The 16,732-nt window shown below is 40.1% G+C and overlaps 1 protein-coding gene across 4 annotated transcripts in view; it reads left to right on the top strand.

Moving 5' to 3' along the window:
• GALC (galactosylceramidase) overlaps positions 1–16,732 on the top strand; it is a 59,149-nt gene that overhangs the window by 14,831 nt on the left and 27,586 nt on the right. For all 4 annotated transcript variants that reach the window (XR_010600721.1, XM_008165699.4, XM_042858579.2 and 1 more), the window contains one exon: positions 11,219–11,349. Coding sequence is in view for 3 of the 4 variants with exons in the window: in XM_008165699.4 (XP_008163921.3) it covers positions 11,219–11,349 (131 nt within the window). In the remaining variant the exon portion in view is untranslated. The remainder of the gene's footprint in view (positions 1–11,218; positions 11,350–16,732) is intronic.

The raw sequence follows: 16,732 nt of genomic DNA, 5'->3' as shown, positions 1-16,732 counted from the left end.
GTTTGCCATAGAGTTTATAGTTTTTTCTACACATGATTATATTAGAACTGAGTCAAGCCAATAGTTCTAATGTAATTATTGGTAAATCTTAATATTGTTGGGTTTCATTCACTATATTGGGCCTGAACAATTGGATAGATAATTTATTATAGAAACTGTGGGGGATTTTTTAATGTTATTTTTTGACTTCCATATGTCTTAAGAAATTTGCCTGTGTTCATAAAGTTAACACTTATTTCTGTGTTCTTCATGTTCACTTTCTTCTGTTATACAGAAAACATTCCCTTTTTCCCATTCCACCTTTGCTTGCCATACAATTTTAAATCCAAGCAAAGCTAACTTGGCACTTAAGCAATAAAGGCCTCTATACAGCAGTACAGACTTGCAGTCATTGAGGCAGTTTTCTGAGAAAAGCTTTGTGGCCGATTGAATTGTTTGATTTTTAACTTGGCCCAACTACATGTGAGTTCTTCTGAAACTAGATTTTGTTTATCCCATACGCCTATTATAGAAAAATGCTGTTGGTTTACTCTGAAACCACAGAGTATTTTAGTTAACTAAGTCTAAACCTGGCCCCACTAATAGGATAGATCACTTTAGTCAACGTCTCTCTCCTTAAGAAGGAAACAATCTGCTCTTTGCTCAGGAGCTGGGGTTGGCTTAAATAGAGCACTGCTCACTTGAAAACAAAGGGCACGATCCTGCAAAGTGATGAGTGCCATCCACTGCCATTTAATTTAATAGGAGTTGAGGATACTGAACACCTGTTGGGATTAAGTCTTTCGGAACAGTGTCATCCATTGAGGAGGAAGAGGATTTTTTACTGTACCATATACTAGCCTTACATTTGCAGCTCCTTATTGGTTAGTGGATAGGTTCTGGTTGGGTAAAGCTTTCCTTAGACAAATGTGTCTTGTCCCTATATGCTGGATTTTGCCTGATCTGCCGGGAGAGGAGAGGATTTCGTCTCTACTTCCAAGTGGGTATTTAACTCTTATGAAGAGGACATAATCCTACCATGTGCCAGAATAAACTAATACAGCTGCAGTTTAGTTCTGTCACTGTTTTAGTAGCTTGGCTTCCTAGACCCTCCAAGTTTTGGACAAGATTCTGCCAGCCTTGCTCACCTTGAATTGTACCTGACTCAAAATAGTCCTATTAAAGTCCTAAAAGTAAATAAGCTTGGCAGAATCTGTCCCCATGATATGCAGTTGGTATTATCCTTTAAACCAGTGGTCCTCAACCTGTTTATCATTGTGGGCTGCCGGTTGAGAACCATGGCATCCCCCACCCTGAAACTGCCCACAGTCCCCTATGCCCAGCGCCCCTGTCCAGAGCAGGGCCAGGAGTGGAGCCCTGAGCGTGGACCGAACAGCCACAATGCACACTGCCACAATGTGGGGTCGGGACCCACGGCCAGCCAGCAGCCGGGACCCCCAGCAGCTGGGCAAGGAGTGGAGCGCCCAGGGGGCCAGCAGCCAAGACCCGAGAAGGGGGCCCAGGAAAGGAACCTCACCTAAAACCTCGGGCAAATCCCTAGTTCCCAGAGCGCCCCCAACCTATCCACGGACCCACTCTCCTGCCTTCTGCCCCACTGCGGCACTCACTAGCCTCCTGCTGGCAGGAGTGCTGGTGCAGGCTGCAAGACCCTGTCTCCCCTTTAGCAAGACCAGCCAGACCAGAGCAGAAAATTTAGAATTTTTTTTTTAGCGCGCAGCTGGGCTGCAGCTGTGGGCTAATTGGGCTGCGTGCAGCCCGTGGGCGGTGCGTTGAGAACCACTGCCTTAAACCATAAGTCTTCTTAGGGACCACCTCTATAGTAGGTGGGATTAGCCTGGGACAGTGTCTCCCAAACTTGGGATGCCGATTGTGTAGGGAAAGCCCCTGGCAGGCCGGGCCGGTTTGTTTACCTGCCGCGTCCACAGGTCTGGCCAATTGCGGCTCCCACGATTCGCTGCTCCAGGCCAATGGGAGCTGCTGGAAGCGGTGTGGGCCGAGGGACTGTAACTCATATATTTAAAAAAAAAATTTAGAGGTTTAACAACCTCTGGGATAAGTAGTTACAAAAAACAGGATTATTGACATATTTTCTGTAAGGAATATATGATATTCACACTTGATGATATCATGTGATACATTATATTTACTATGCTACTTGTTTTGCCCACCATTCTGTGTACCTGATACTTATTCTGATGTTTCAAATCAGCATCTTTGACCTTTAAATTCACACCCGCAGCATCTACATGGGGAAGTTACAGCACAGGTTGGTGTGCACTTCTATTCACATCCCCCTGAGGCTGAACTTCCGGGCATTGTAGACATGTCCTTAAATCAGCTATCATATTTAAAAGTCCAGTTGTCACAGAAATAGTGTTCTTCTGGCTTCACTCCCCTCCTCCTGCTGAAAATAATTACACTACTGAATTGGTAATATTCCATCCTTGCTGAGTTAAGAGGTTTGTGATCTGGTATCTTACAACAACACTTCAGGCCTAGAAATGGAAGTGCTGTATCAATTATTAGAGAAGATTCCTAGTGCTTATGCTAGCCCATGAAAGACCTGACATCTGACTTTTAAATATGCAATGTTATATGTAGTCATTTTCTGTTTCAACTGTGCAGAACTCAGAAGGAATGCAGTTACTAATGGAGTCTGGATTTACATTTGGAGGGATTAAAAACATCGCAATTTTCAAAACACTTTTTTTCTATAACGTGTAGCACATTCAGGATAGGTGACTGTGTGATATGCTGTTAAAGATTTTTATCGACGTGAACTTGGAATGACCTCCCTTATGGCTTTTGCTCTTGTGAGTAATGCAGCCTCACCTGATTCATGCAGATAAAACCTCTGTATCACACTATACTCCATGTACTCCACACATTGTATTAGCCAGGAAAAACTACTATTCTTTTCTTATCTAAAACTGAGTACACCTTATCAAGAACTTCTGTAAGCTGAGGAATGAATAATTTTAACTAGGAGTGTAAACTTTAGAATCAGGTTTCTGGCATGAAAACTCCTGATTACAAGTTCAAAATATGCTTTTGGGAAATGTTTTCTACCCTTGAGGAGAAGTCCTATTTTCCATTAAATTCTGTAACTTTTCTTTGTTTTTTAACCATCTCAGACAATGTTATAAGACTTGTATCCCTGCTATAGAACTATATAGTATGGTTCAAACAACCTAGAAAAAGGAATTTATTATTTTGTTAAATTCTAGAAGTTACTCTAAAAACCTATGTAAAACCCTGTTGGCTTCACCCCTATTAAATTGCATAGGACTTTTCCATAGGGGTAATATTCATTGAAAACTCATTCAAGGCCTGATCCTGCACCCTTTAAAGTCAATGGGAGTTTTGACATTGACTTCAATGAATGCAGAATTGAGACCATAGTGAGTATGACAGCAATGTTCAAGAATGATTGACTGGCAGGTTTGAGAATGGTCTTTGGTTTGTCACCTTAGAAATGCCAAACAGACACTGATAGACAGAGATGCTGGAACTAGGGATGTGGAGGTTGCTGCTGCACCCACTGGCTTCAAGTGGTTTCCATTATACACAGCAGGATATACGCTTTGGCGCACGGCCTGTCAGGGAAATCCACTGGTGGGCCAGCATGGTTTGTTTACCTGCAGCGTCTGCAGGTTCGGCCGATCGCAGATCCCACTGGCCGCGGTTCGCTGTTCCAGGCCAATGGGAGCTGCAGGAAGCGGTGTGGGCCGAGCAATGTGCTGGCCACCGCTTCCCGTAGTCCCCATTGGCCTGGAATGGCAGACCATGCCCAGTGGGAGCTGTGATGGGCTGAACCTGCAGACGCTGCAGGTAAACAAACCGTCCAGGCCTGCCAGTGGATTTCCCTGATGGGCCGCGTGCCAAAGGTTGCTTTCCCTGATATACAGGGTTCAGAGTTTGGTTCAATGGCTCTTGGCACCCCAATATAAAAATTGTTTTGGCACCCCTGCTGTTAGAAGTTCTTTGGCATCTGGCAGAGCACCACCTTGAATTCCTGATCACATGAAAATACATGACGTGTATGAACTCACAGTTGTGCTCTTGCCTGTTGAAACACTTACTGGATACATATTATTGTTTTTGGTCTAATATCCTGTGTGTTTGAAACCTTGGTTAGATACAGTGCAGATCAGTTTGATTAGAATTGCTTAATGTTTCATTATGCTCAGTTTTTAGCATGTGAAGTTAGATTAGTTAATTTAACTGAATTACTTCCCTATGTTTAGAAAAGGAGACAGACCCAGAATTTTAGGAAGATTTACTTTGGAATCACTGGCAGAAAGTTATTCTACAGTTGTAGTGAAGGTCACCTGTTCAGTAAACACTGGTCATCCATAATACTGTCATGATCTTTCTCACTGATGGACTAGTTACTGATAGTTTTTATATTTTAGGGCTAGTTGCTTATCAGCTATTTGTATTTCTAGGCTTGGATTTCTGTTGCTGTGTTTTGCTGTGTAATCCCAGGAATACTGCAGCTTCTTCTGGGGAGAAAGAAGAAATATTCCCACATACTATTGTCTTACTCCAGTTACTCTCCACTTTACCTGTCCATAAGATTTTTCAAGATATTTTTTAAAGAGCTTATATAAACTAATCTTCAAGTGAGCGAAAGGAGTCTCCCTTGAACCGGTATATGTACTCTTTCTATAGTGCACCTCCATGCCACCTGAGAATGAGGGCACATCTCAGTCCTAAACCTTGTGTTACTAGGCTACTGGGTCAGATCCATAGCTTCTCTAAACCAAAGAAAATAAGTTGTGCAGTTTCTGGCTGAATTGGTAGAACCAAAAGGGAGGATAATTCCACTGTACGATCTTGATTTAACTGCCACTGGAATATTGTTTGTGGCATGTTCTGGGCATCTCGTTACCAGAAAGCTAGTGACAAACTGAAGAGGTTTTGGAGATGAGCATCAAAAAGTATTAAGATACTGGAGGGATGTTATTTCTATAATATTTCTGCTAGCAACTGCAGATAAATGATTGGCAAAGAATCCTGCCCAGAGTACTTTATAGTCTAGCTGAAGGCTTGAGGAGAAGTGAAAAAAGACTAAGCTACTGCAAAGTATCCAAATCCTTAAAATATTGGTAGATGTTAGTATGTTTAAACACTGAGGAGAGAATGGGAGATTACTTAAGTAGGTAACAGAGGATATAAATCATTGGGAATAATGGACTAAAATCCGAGAGAATGTAGGCTAAATATTGGGGAAAAACTAATTGATATGTCATTTATTCTGTAGAATAATTTCTTGAAGCGGTAGAAGTACCAACTTTTGAAACATAGTGTATTAGAAAGTGTTCTGTAGGTAGTAATCCTACACTTGTAGGAATACTAAATAACAGTACAAATCTTTTCCATTTCTAAATTTCAGACTCTGTTTTCTTTATCCAGACCCCAGAATAAGGGCATGAACAGCTTTCATTTCCACATTTATTATGGTGTTTCCAGCTCTAAACTTCATTGTATGATTAACTTACTGCCATCACTGACTCTCTTTAGATAAATTCAAATATCCATGGCAATTAGTATACTGACTCAATACAATCAAGGATCATTGGGCATAGCATACATATTCAGGGGTGTGTGTGTGTGTGTATCAGAAATAGTACAAGGCATTGAGGAGACTTTACTACTGGAGAAACATCCATTTGGAGTAATGGTTGTCTGAACTTTGAAGTTAACGATTGTGTTATTGTTCACATGTAATTTCCCCTTTTATATGAGAGCCCCTATTGTTGATGTATTTTACTTGGAAAGCAATATTCCCAATATCTTATACTACAGTGTATATAATTACCGTAATCTTTCAGATTTATATTGTCGTGATAGCTGGTTGATGAAAGCTATGCTTCAAGTGTATTATCTCTTAATAAGATACTTTGCCATACTTTGGACAGAGTGGGTTTAAAGAACCTTGGTATCATCACTGCAGATGGAGATTGGGACATTTCAAGTGACATGATAGGTGATCCCTATCTTGATGATGCTGTTCAGATAGTAGGGTAAGTGTGGGAGCAAAAGGGAATTTTAGAGAATGTTGGGGGCCAGCTAACAATTTCCTGCACCTCCTAAAAAGTCAAACTTTTTAAAAAAAGTCTAAATTTGGAGTTTGGGATCCATTCAGATTAAGTTGAATTTGTACTCTTACTTTGTGCTTTGCTAGCTTTACAGCATTCCTTCGATTATCTTCTCACAAGAGGCTGAGCCTTACTTATTTCATCCCATGCTTTGACACTTTGCTCAAATCCCTCCTTAAGTGTGGATAAAAATCAGTGATTTAAAAAAAATAAAAATAAAAATCAGATTTTTTAAAAATTTTAATTGGGCATTTTTGCTTTTGTTTAAATTATTTTTTCTTTTAAAAATAAACCGGTTTAAAATTAAATCTGAATAGAATACAAAATATGTTAAGACCTAAACCAGTGGTTCTCAACCTAATTGTGGGCTGCATCCAATACTAGCTATATAGCCCTGAGGATGTCATGGGCTGCGGCTCTGTGCCGATCGGGCCGCAAGCAGCCCACAGTTTGAGAACCACTGGCTTAAACTTTATTATAATTTAATTGTAAATGTGAAACATTTTTTGATGAGAGAAGTTTTATGTACCCAAAACATTTAAGATTGTTTTGTTTAATAAAAATAATGTATGTGCTATTTTGGGTGTTTAATTAAATTCCTAATGCAGCTTGACACAAATCATGAGTAAAAGGTTAATTATCCAGTAAATAACAATATATCATTCACCATTTTCTAACCTAATAAATATATACAATTAATAAAGAATCTGAAAATATTAAACTACACATTTGCTTAAATAAATATACATAGTTATAGTGTACTTTCTTAGGTAGCAAAAAGATGTGCCAAATCTAGTGTAAATGCTGTATTTACTTGTAAATCAACATATTTTAATGGTTATATTAACCAATGAGTGCACCTTTTTAAAGAAAATAACTGAAGTATGAATGAAAAGTTGATTAAAATGAATGATTTAAACCGAGGCTTTCCAGTTGGTGATTTAAATTGCTGATTTAAATTGTCTTGATTTAAATCAATCCACCCTGCTCCTTACTTGCTGCTTGCTTCTGTCAGCTAGCTTGACACCATTCCACTGTTCTTGTTTTCTTGCTCATCTTTGCTTCCTCAACTACTAAATTTTATTAATGCATTTGAAAGGTCTACAATATGTGCACAATGCAAATAAACTTTATCAAGACTTGTTTGCATCTAATACATTCTCCTGACCTTCTACTGTTGTCACTCTTGTCGTTCCCACACCCCTTTTTGTTTCTCATCCCTTGCTGATCTGTGTCTAGGTAAGCTTATCACGACAGGACTGTTTCTGTTTTTTCGTGTGCTATGCACATTCTTTAGGATTTAGGGATAACTCTGTTCTTAATTCTTATAACATACATGTACAGTACAGGAGTTACTATTTATAATGCACCATTATAAGAAGAGATCCTGGTAATCAAAACTGAGATATTGGCACTATTGGGAAGAAAAGCTTTGTTTTTAGACATGTGCTAGATAGGGACACAGTTGGTGGTATAGACGTGAATGCTATTTCTGGAACACTTAGCTTATCGAAGGAAAATGAGAGAACCACAGTGCTATAGTTGTGGGTGAGCATTCTTTAAAACAGGATTTTATAAAGAAAGTAACGTTCCGACATGTTGAGCTTCTGAACGTTAACTATCTGGGAGATGGTGCTTAAAAATGTAATCTGAGAATATTCAACATAATATTAACATGGAGTTAGTTGTTGCATAGGAAACTTTTGTCCTTATAACTTGTATAGTGTAGGTAAAACTTCTAAATCGAAGCACTGTGACTTGCAAATTATGATATTTTTTTACTTTTAGATGTGACTTTGTTTATGAAACTTTCTGGATTAACACATTTGGAAACTGAAGTCCCCTGTATATCCACAAGATAAGCAGAGACAATACAAGTTTTTGACTATGACCCACTAATAGGCCTAACTCCTGATTGAGGATATATGGAGGGTAGTTCAGTCTTAAGTTTATTAAATCTTTGGCCTCTGTTTGACACTGTCAACAAGAGTGCCAGTAGCGGTGGGTTTTTATGTCCTACAGTCTTCTCAGTGTCTTGTCTTTCAGCTAATCTCTACATCTCTCCCCATGTCCAGTCTCTCTAGCCAAATCTGCTTCATTCTCTGCATTTCTGTATTCTTGTTCTTTCCTCTTCTGTCCCCTAAAATCCTTATTATTCCTTAGACATCTTTCACCTTCTGTAATCTCCTCCTCTGACCACCCCTGTTACACAGCCACCTTTCCGTGCTGAAATGGAATAATGGGATCAAATCTATATCCTGTCTTATGTAGGAGGACAGATTAGATGTTTAGAAAGATCACTTCTGGCCTTAAAATCTATGAAATAATTGACATTTCCAATGCTATGTTGTTTGCTCTGTGAGTTCTTTCACTGCCTTCGCTCACCCTTGAATCAAGCATCTTGTTCTTTCTTTCAGGATCCTGTATGAGTCCGTTCTGCCTACACCTCTCGTGTCTCATTCTCAGACCCACTCCCTCTTTTTCTGCTAAGTTCCCCCCTCCCCTCCACCAGTGCAAGAAGCTGAAGCATATTAGTGTTAGGTTATGTGATGAGGGTCTCACTGTCTTTCTCTGCTCTTGTTGAATGCTAGTGTGGGGATTGAAGTTTAGGACTTTATAGTTGCCATTTAGGTCCCAATGTTACTGAGCTGCTGCCACTCAGTAAATACCAACTTTATCCTTTGGTTGGAGTGGTTTTCTTGATGCACGTAAGTGCAGAATGATGTGACCTATGGTTTTGTCTCCACTTCATACCTTAGATGTTCTGCAGAGCTATCCATCTCTAACAGCACATTAAGTCTTTTCTCTTTGGAAAACTTTTATTGTTGAGATGCTTAGTTTTTCATCCAAATTTATAACCCCCCCCCCCCCCCCCAAAATGAAAGGTACTTACTATTTTTTCAGCAGTCTCCTACAAAATGTCTCATGTTTCAGACTCAAATTTTTTGCCATGCTTTCGAAAGGGCAAACTCACTCAACAGGACGCCCCTGCTTCATATGCTAATAACACAAATATAAAACATTGAGGGCATTATAGGATGTCTCATCTGATCCTTATTCTATCAGTAGATACAGTGAGAATAAGAAATGTAGATAAACTTAATTGTGTATTTCTGTAACTAAGAGTTAATTTTAAATGTTGCCCATTGGCCAGTGTGAATATGTATCAGGAAATGAAAACTTTTTCAATGACAAGTAATAGCTCTCTTGTCTCCAATCTGATTTTTAAAAAGTGTTGGCTCAAATTATGGTCTGTGATGATCATGGTCTTTAGAAATCCGTGCACAATTAAGCCTGCCTCTTAGAAGTCAATGGCAACACCCCATGGCCCTTGGTGTTCTGTAGGGTAGATAATGATGCTTCAGTTTCAATTCTTCTCTCAGAGGACACAAGTCACCCAATAATCATGGTATGATCTGTCATCAGTGAGAAAAAAGTTGCTGTTGAGGAGAGATTTTAGCTATGATCATAGTAGCGTGGTTTGTTAATGATTGCAATTTAGTGGAAACCAAATGTCTTTGACTCATAATTGAATGGCCCTCCAGGAAACAAGGGAAGCTCTGACTTCTGCTTGTATGAGGTGATGATATGTCCAAGATAGTAGCTTCTTAATAATGATCTCAAAGGCCATGTCTAGTCTGAAGATGTCTAGCTAATTGCCCCCTTGCTTCCTGTGAAGTAGGCAGCTATTACTATCCTGCTACAGTAGGAGAAACTCAGAAGTGAAGTGACTTGCCCAAGATCACATGCTGAATCATTGGCAGAGCTGGGATAGAACAATGAATTCTTGTCTTCTTTTCTGCCATGCAGCCTTTCCTGTAAATCAGAATTTTCGTGTTTGCATAGCTCAAAGAGAACAGAGGCTAGACAGTTCCATCTGGGTTTATTTATATTTTATGCTGAGACATAAAATAATCCAAGTTTGAAGGAAGCCAATTCAGGAGATTGTAGTGTTCAACATTCTACTTTGCTAGTTTTGTGATGTGCATGAGAAGCAATGATATCACATTATGAGAAAATAAGACCTGAACAGTCAGGAAATCTCAAACTGATATTCTCTGCTGTTAGCTCTGTCCTGTGGTATGCTGGTTCAGATTCTGATCTTTACAAAGAAGTAACTGAGCTGTCTTTGGCCCTCTGCATGTAGCATTTTCTATTCCTGTTTTTCTTCTCAAATTTCAGTCCTGTCATGATGATTAATATGTACCACAAAATAGATGCTATGCAAAGTGGGTGAACTAATGTTGCAGGAGAAACCTCTGCTTTTAGATTTTCCTTATTTGGCGTTTTTGTTTTCTTGACTCTAATATGATGTTAATGGTATTTTGAAGGCAGCAAACTTTACGTGTGTATCATGTAAACAATAGAATGTTCTGGAAAGTGCTTTCTCCTTAGACATCTAAATATGATTTTAACAAATACAGTATTGTCTGAGAGCAGCTTGCTTTGTTTCTGAAACAAAAACTTCCATAAGAGTAATTCCTCACATATCCCCAATGTGGACTGTAAACCTTATCTATGTTCCGTAGCTTCAGTTTTAAACTGAAACAGTCAGCTGGAGATGCAGTTGTTCTTCATTGTGTTTTTATTATGAAATATTTGCTTTAATTTCAGAAATGTTGTATACCTTTTGGATCAGACTTGTCCATGCTTTTCTGTATGTATTCCTTGTAACTTCACACCCAGACTATCGAACTGGTGACATTTTGTAAGTCACTGATCTGCAAATAGACTATATCTCATGAAATGTAGTTGGCTTTTCCTTGTCTAACTTTTTCTTTCATACATGCAGAGTGTAGATAATGAGAATCAAATGTTTTTCATTTTCCCAACCTCCCTTATGTACTGTGCAATCTGGGACTAACTGAACTTTAGGGCTTGACAGAAAGTGTTAAAAGAACATTTTGTCCATTTTGATCGCCAGCTTATGGTTGACACTTTTTGCTGAGTATACTCTTGACATAACTGTTCTGTATTGAGGTGTAAGAGGAAGATAATTTTTTTAAAAATTGTAAAATGTTCATTTGGTAACCAAGGAAAACTGCTTTCTGTTCCAAACCTGGATTTGTGCCAGTTTGACACACTTTTTTTTTTTCTCCTTCCACTTAAAAAAGCTATTAAGGTACACCATGGATAAACGAGGTCTGCAGCGGGTGAGGATCATAGCCAGTGATAACATGTGGGAGCCAATTTCCTTTTTCATGATGGTCGATTCTGAGCTCCATAAAGTGGTTGATATCATAGGGTAGGTCGCTTTTTTTTTCTTTTTTATAAAGCTGCTTTCTTGGTAGCCTGCTCTGATCATGTATTTCCACCGGTTGCTCATATATAACTTCAGAGGTAGCATTTGCTGGGAGCTTTGGCTTTGCTAAGCTCTCACCAAAGGTTTGATACCTTAACCTTTCTTGCTAAATAATGTACTCTGTTGGGTGTAGGGAGGTGATCATTAGAGCTTTGTGTACTAGCCTGGTTCCTTTCAAATTTCACCTGAGTTTTCCATCTGAGTGCACTTAGCCTTAAAATCTGCTGACAGTTGCATGCCCAATCAATTCAGTCATAGACCCAGGCCCCTTCTCTGACCAGCCCTGCCTATTTTGGGGGATGCTTGGAACTCCTACAGTTGGTGCACAAAACATGCTTTGACACCGCCCTCTTGCAAATATTCTGCTATGGCTGGTTTCCCCTAGGGTCTACGCTGGCAAAAACTGTCATTATCCATAGGTTTCAGGGTAGCAGCCGTGTTAGTCTGTATCCTCAAAAAGAACAGGAGTACTTGTGGCACCTTAGAGACTAACAAATTTATTAGAGCATAAGTTTTCGTGGGCTACAACCCACTTCTTCGGATGCTCTATATGCATCCGAAGAAGTGGGTTGTAGCCCACGAAAGCTTATGCTCTAATAAATTTGATAGACCATAGGGTGAATTGAGCCTTATGACTTCATCTGTGATTCAACTAGCAATGCTTGATTCAATTAATCTGCTGAGTCTCGTTACTGGTTTAGGTTAGGAAGGCAGGCTTTGTTCATGTGGAGGCCGATATGACCATCGGACGCGTGGACATGTTTTTCTAGTTGAGTTTCATTGGATACCAGTCTGGTGTCTCAGAAGCAGAAAATTAAAATTAACTACAGACCTGTATTGATTCTCCAACACTGGCAATTTTAAAATGAAAATTAGATGTTTTTCTGAAAGACATGCTCTAGGATAGTTGGGGGACGGGGGAAGTTCTATGGCCGAGGCTGTACAGGCTGTCAGACTAGATTATCAGAATGGTCCCTTCTGGCCTTAGTATCTAGGAATCATCTAACAAGTGAAGATGTAAAACTACTGTAAAAAGGGCTAAAATTATCAGCATGTGTTCATCTTACGAGGAACCTCTGGAAGTGCCTTTTCTTTTTAAGCCTGATATTACTGTTGACTTACTCAAGCTGCCATTCCCTGAAGACAAATAATAACTCTGTTTTTAATACAGTGCCTTTGGAAATAAAGGCATCAAATGTTTCTTAGTAGCTATTAATTTAAAATACATTATTGTGAAAGTGTCTATGGGTGGAATTGGCAGCTTGAGACTCATGTTAACAAACCTGTTCTTCTGAAGTATTAGAGGAGTAGCCGTGTTAGTCTGGATCTGTAAAAAGCAACAGAGAGTCCTGTGGCACCTTTAAGACTAACAGATGTATTGGAGCATAAGCTTTCGTGGGTGAATACCCACGCATGCGTCTGACGAAGTGGGTATTCACCCACAAAAGCTTATGCTCCAATACGTCCCTTAGTCTTAAAGCCACAGGACTCTCTGTTGCTGTTCTTCTGAGAGTATATAAGGTTGAATAAATACAGTACATCATTTCAGAAAAGTCTGCTTTCCTAGCCATTCTATCTGAGTTGAGTTAAAATGGATTAGATAATCAAGATGAGAAAGTTGAAGGGTGGTAAGAAAAAAAAAAAAAAGGCTATTATCCTAGTTAAAACTTAAACTTTCTTATAGGGATGATATTGCATAATTAAGACTTCAAGTTTTGTGCAAATAAGCCAATTTTGTAAAGCCTCCTCAGAATAGAATTTTTCAGACATTTTTTTATGACTTTAAATATTCCCTAGCAATGTTTTGCAGCCTGTATATCACAATATTGTGCTAGTGCATGGAAGTCAAAAAGTAAAATAAGCTAGTCAATTTTCTGTCCAATAGTGAGAAGTGCAAAAGGCAAACAGCATAAATAGTAAATCTGGAAAATCTAGTTTAATTTTTGTTCACTGTAGATTACTGTTAATTCCACCTTCAGTTATGAGATTTGTTTCCTAAAAATTATTTTTTTACCTTGTTGCTCTAACTGGGATTTAATTTAGTTCCCTCATGCAAAACTTCTGCCACTCACTGGACTGTTTTTCTATGGGAGTGCTACTAGTCCATCACCTACTATACAAAGATATATTTAATGTTAAAATGCTTGATAATATCTAGACATGTATTATAGTAGAATTTAGGTACCTTGGTCATGGATCCAGGACCCCATTGTGCTAGGCACTGTGCAAACACACAGCAAAAAGATTGTCCCAGTGTTTCTTGAAAAATGCAACACTCAATACATTGCTCCTTCTTGTCTGAAAGATTTTGTTTTTGTTTTTGTTTGGTTTTTTAAATGGAAGGGGGCAATGAAAATACTACTTAGCCAATGGCTGTGGAATGGAGAATAAATGTCAAAAGCAAGAGCAGTTTCCCTCCTTTATTAAAAACATGATGTTGTTAGTATCATTCTGTTTTACTTCTGTATAGCCTTTTCAAAACTCATTCCTTCTGCCAATACTTCATGCTGGCTTGTTAATTTCCCATCGTCCTACATCCTATGTACTGGCCTTGTCCTATCTCTTCCCTCCACATACTTTCAATTTTTTCTACAATGTGTCTGCTAAAATAATATCTTCAGAGGATTCTTACCAACTCTCCCCTTACTGGAATTTTGCAGTGCCTTTTCCTCTTTTGGCATTGAGCTAACAATGCTAATTCTGTGGAACTCCATTCCTATCTACCTCTCACTACCTGCTCTCCATCCAAGCTTCTCTCTTGTCCCCCATTGCCCACTCCTGCTACTATACTTCCTCTTCTTCCATATGTTTGGAGCAGCTTCCCTGTTAAGGTGTCTTTAGTTCTTTGCTGCTGTAAAATAAGTCCTAAAATCTTACCTATTCTGTTAATGCATCCCAGCTTTATGGATCACTCCTAACTAGGATATGGATCACTCCTAACTTTAGCCTGTAGGGCTCAAATTCTCTGCTGCCACCCAGAGATGGGGAGAAGCTGAGAAGGAAGAGATACCAGGGAGCCAGTTATGACGTTCTAACACTTTAACCTAGTGGTCCCCAAACTGTGAGGTGTGGCCCCCTGAGAGGGAGCGGGGGCACAGCAGGGCCTGGGCCAGCCTCCCCAAGGGTCAGGGAGGAAGCACCACCCAGCCCTGCTTCGCCCTCAGCTCTGCTCTGGCTCCGCCTCTGGCCCCAGCCTGGGCCCCTGACCATGGCTTGGCCACGGATTCCACTCCTGGCCCCTAGCATTGGCCCCCAGCTCCGCTTCCAGCCCTGGCTGTGGCCCCAGCCTCGGCCCCCTTACCTGTCTGTGCTCTCCCCCCACCCCCTCCCTCCAGGAGCCGTGGCCCCCCTTCTGGCCCTGGGTTGGGGTGTGTGTGCGCGGACACAGGTAAGGTGAGGTGAGACTGTGAAAAGTTTGGAGACCACTGCTTTAACTAGTTTTATACACTCCATAGCACACTAACTCCCACCACACACCAGTCTGCTAGCTAGGGGTAGCTTCAGAGCAGTATGCTGTGGCCGTGTCCCCTGTGTTGGAGCATGCTCGGGGCGTTGGGGTGGGGGGTGGGAAGAGGTGGGGGTGGCATAGGAACCAGCTGTTCTAGCTCTAAGGCTGTTGGGGAATCTACAGAAGAGATGGGAACAGCTTGCTCTGCTGAGGAAGTTGGAAGACGTGAAGAATCTGGCCTTTTGCTCTCTGTGAAAGGAACTTGTTCTGTGGCACAGTGCACCTCTTGCTGTGTGCCATATACCTTATTTGTCAGGTCAGTGTAGCTGAGGTGCTCGGGTGGAAAGGATAACTTAAAAGAAGATTGCAACCCAGTCTAGTGTCCTCATAAGTTTTAAAGTAGTGATGGATTCAGCAGACTGAGAGCATATTGAAGGGCTATTCTGATGGTGAATGCTTATTTGGTGCCATTAGATGTTTAAAAACTGGTGCTTGGCAGTGTGAGTGAATCAGCTAATTACTATAGCTATAAAAAGTCAGCCCATGGGGTAATGAGGCTTGAGCTGTGGCCTACTCTATGTGGAGTCATTTAGGTCTTAATAAAAGAAACCAAAGCACCTAGGGTACAGGTAGTGTCCAAGGAGCAGAGAGTTCATGATTATTGCTCATTCACTAGCATCTGGGGGGAGGGGGGGAGAATGACCCACTTCTCACTTTTGGTGAGACTGTTCCACTTAAGCACACACTAATGAAACAAAGGGGAGTGGGTGGGGGGGTTGTCTGATAGGATGTGGTCTGGAAGTGGAGCAAAGCTGCTCATAAATATGTTCTGAAAATGGTCTTTCTGCCCTTTTTGCAAGACCCAGTTTCAGCTACTTCTTTTTTAACCTTAATCCTTTGGTCATCCCCTCTTCTTAATGCTCTCCTCTCATTCACATTATTTGATTATTCCACCTCTTATTTATTTTCACACACTCACAGAGAGAGAGAGAGAGAGAGAGAGAGAGAGCTTGGTCTTTGTAGTTAAAACCAATACCCAGACTTGTGTTTTATTACATTGCATTCCTGCGTGATCTTGAGCAACTCACTTTGCATCTTTTTTCCCCCTCTTCTGTGAAATGGGGATAGTATCTGCCAGGGGTGCTGAGTAATAATGTTTGTAAAGCATTTTGAGAGCCTTCGAGAGAGGGGCATAGAAGTGCACATTTTACTCCCTCTCTGCTTTACATCTGTCTCTACAAACTATGCTTTTCATCTAATCACTGAAGCATCAAAGTTAATATTTTAGTCACTTACATTTTTGCTTCCAAACCAAAAAGAGTTGAATGTGTATACAGTAAGCCTAACAGCAGAGGGATGAATATTCAACGTATTTATGAGCATTGTATTATGCCTTTATTAGCTTAGTAAAGCTATACGTGAATGAGTACCATATCTGGAGATGGTCCATACTCCTCTTAAAGGAAAACAGATCACTTAGTTGAATTCTTTCTTCTTTGTTTTAGAAATATTATTTCCTTTCCTTGCCCACAAATCAGCAAGGTTCCTCCTGCCTCTATATTAGACTAATATTAAGGACCCTTCTCAGACCTCTATCTATAGAGTTTATGGTTTTGTTTTCAGTGTGTAGTTAAGTTTGCTTCCTTGTTGGTTACTCTGTTATCTGAGGGAAAACTAAAAATGCCCCTTATTGTCTGAAAGAAAGCCTTTGAAACTGTTGTAAGACGAAATTGCGTTAGTGAATCAGTGGTAACCAAACCAGTTTGAGCACAAAAGGTCTTCTTTGAGAACAAATATCTCCAATAAGAGTAGGAAAGATCTGGCAAAGAGAAATAAGCAGAACTCCTATCATATTCTGTACAGAACCTCAGTTTATTG

This window comes from Chrysemys picta, chromosome 4 (assembly GCF_011386835.1).
Source record: "Chrysemys picta bellii isolate R12L10 chromosome 4, ASM1138683v2, whole genome shotgun sequence".
Classification (NCBI taxonomy): domain Eukaryota; kingdom Metazoa; phylum Chordata; order Testudines; family Emydidae; genus Chrysemys; species Chrysemys picta.
The sequence above is the reverse complement of the archived record's forward strand: the minus strand, read 5'-3'. Positions and strand labels throughout refer to the sequence as shown.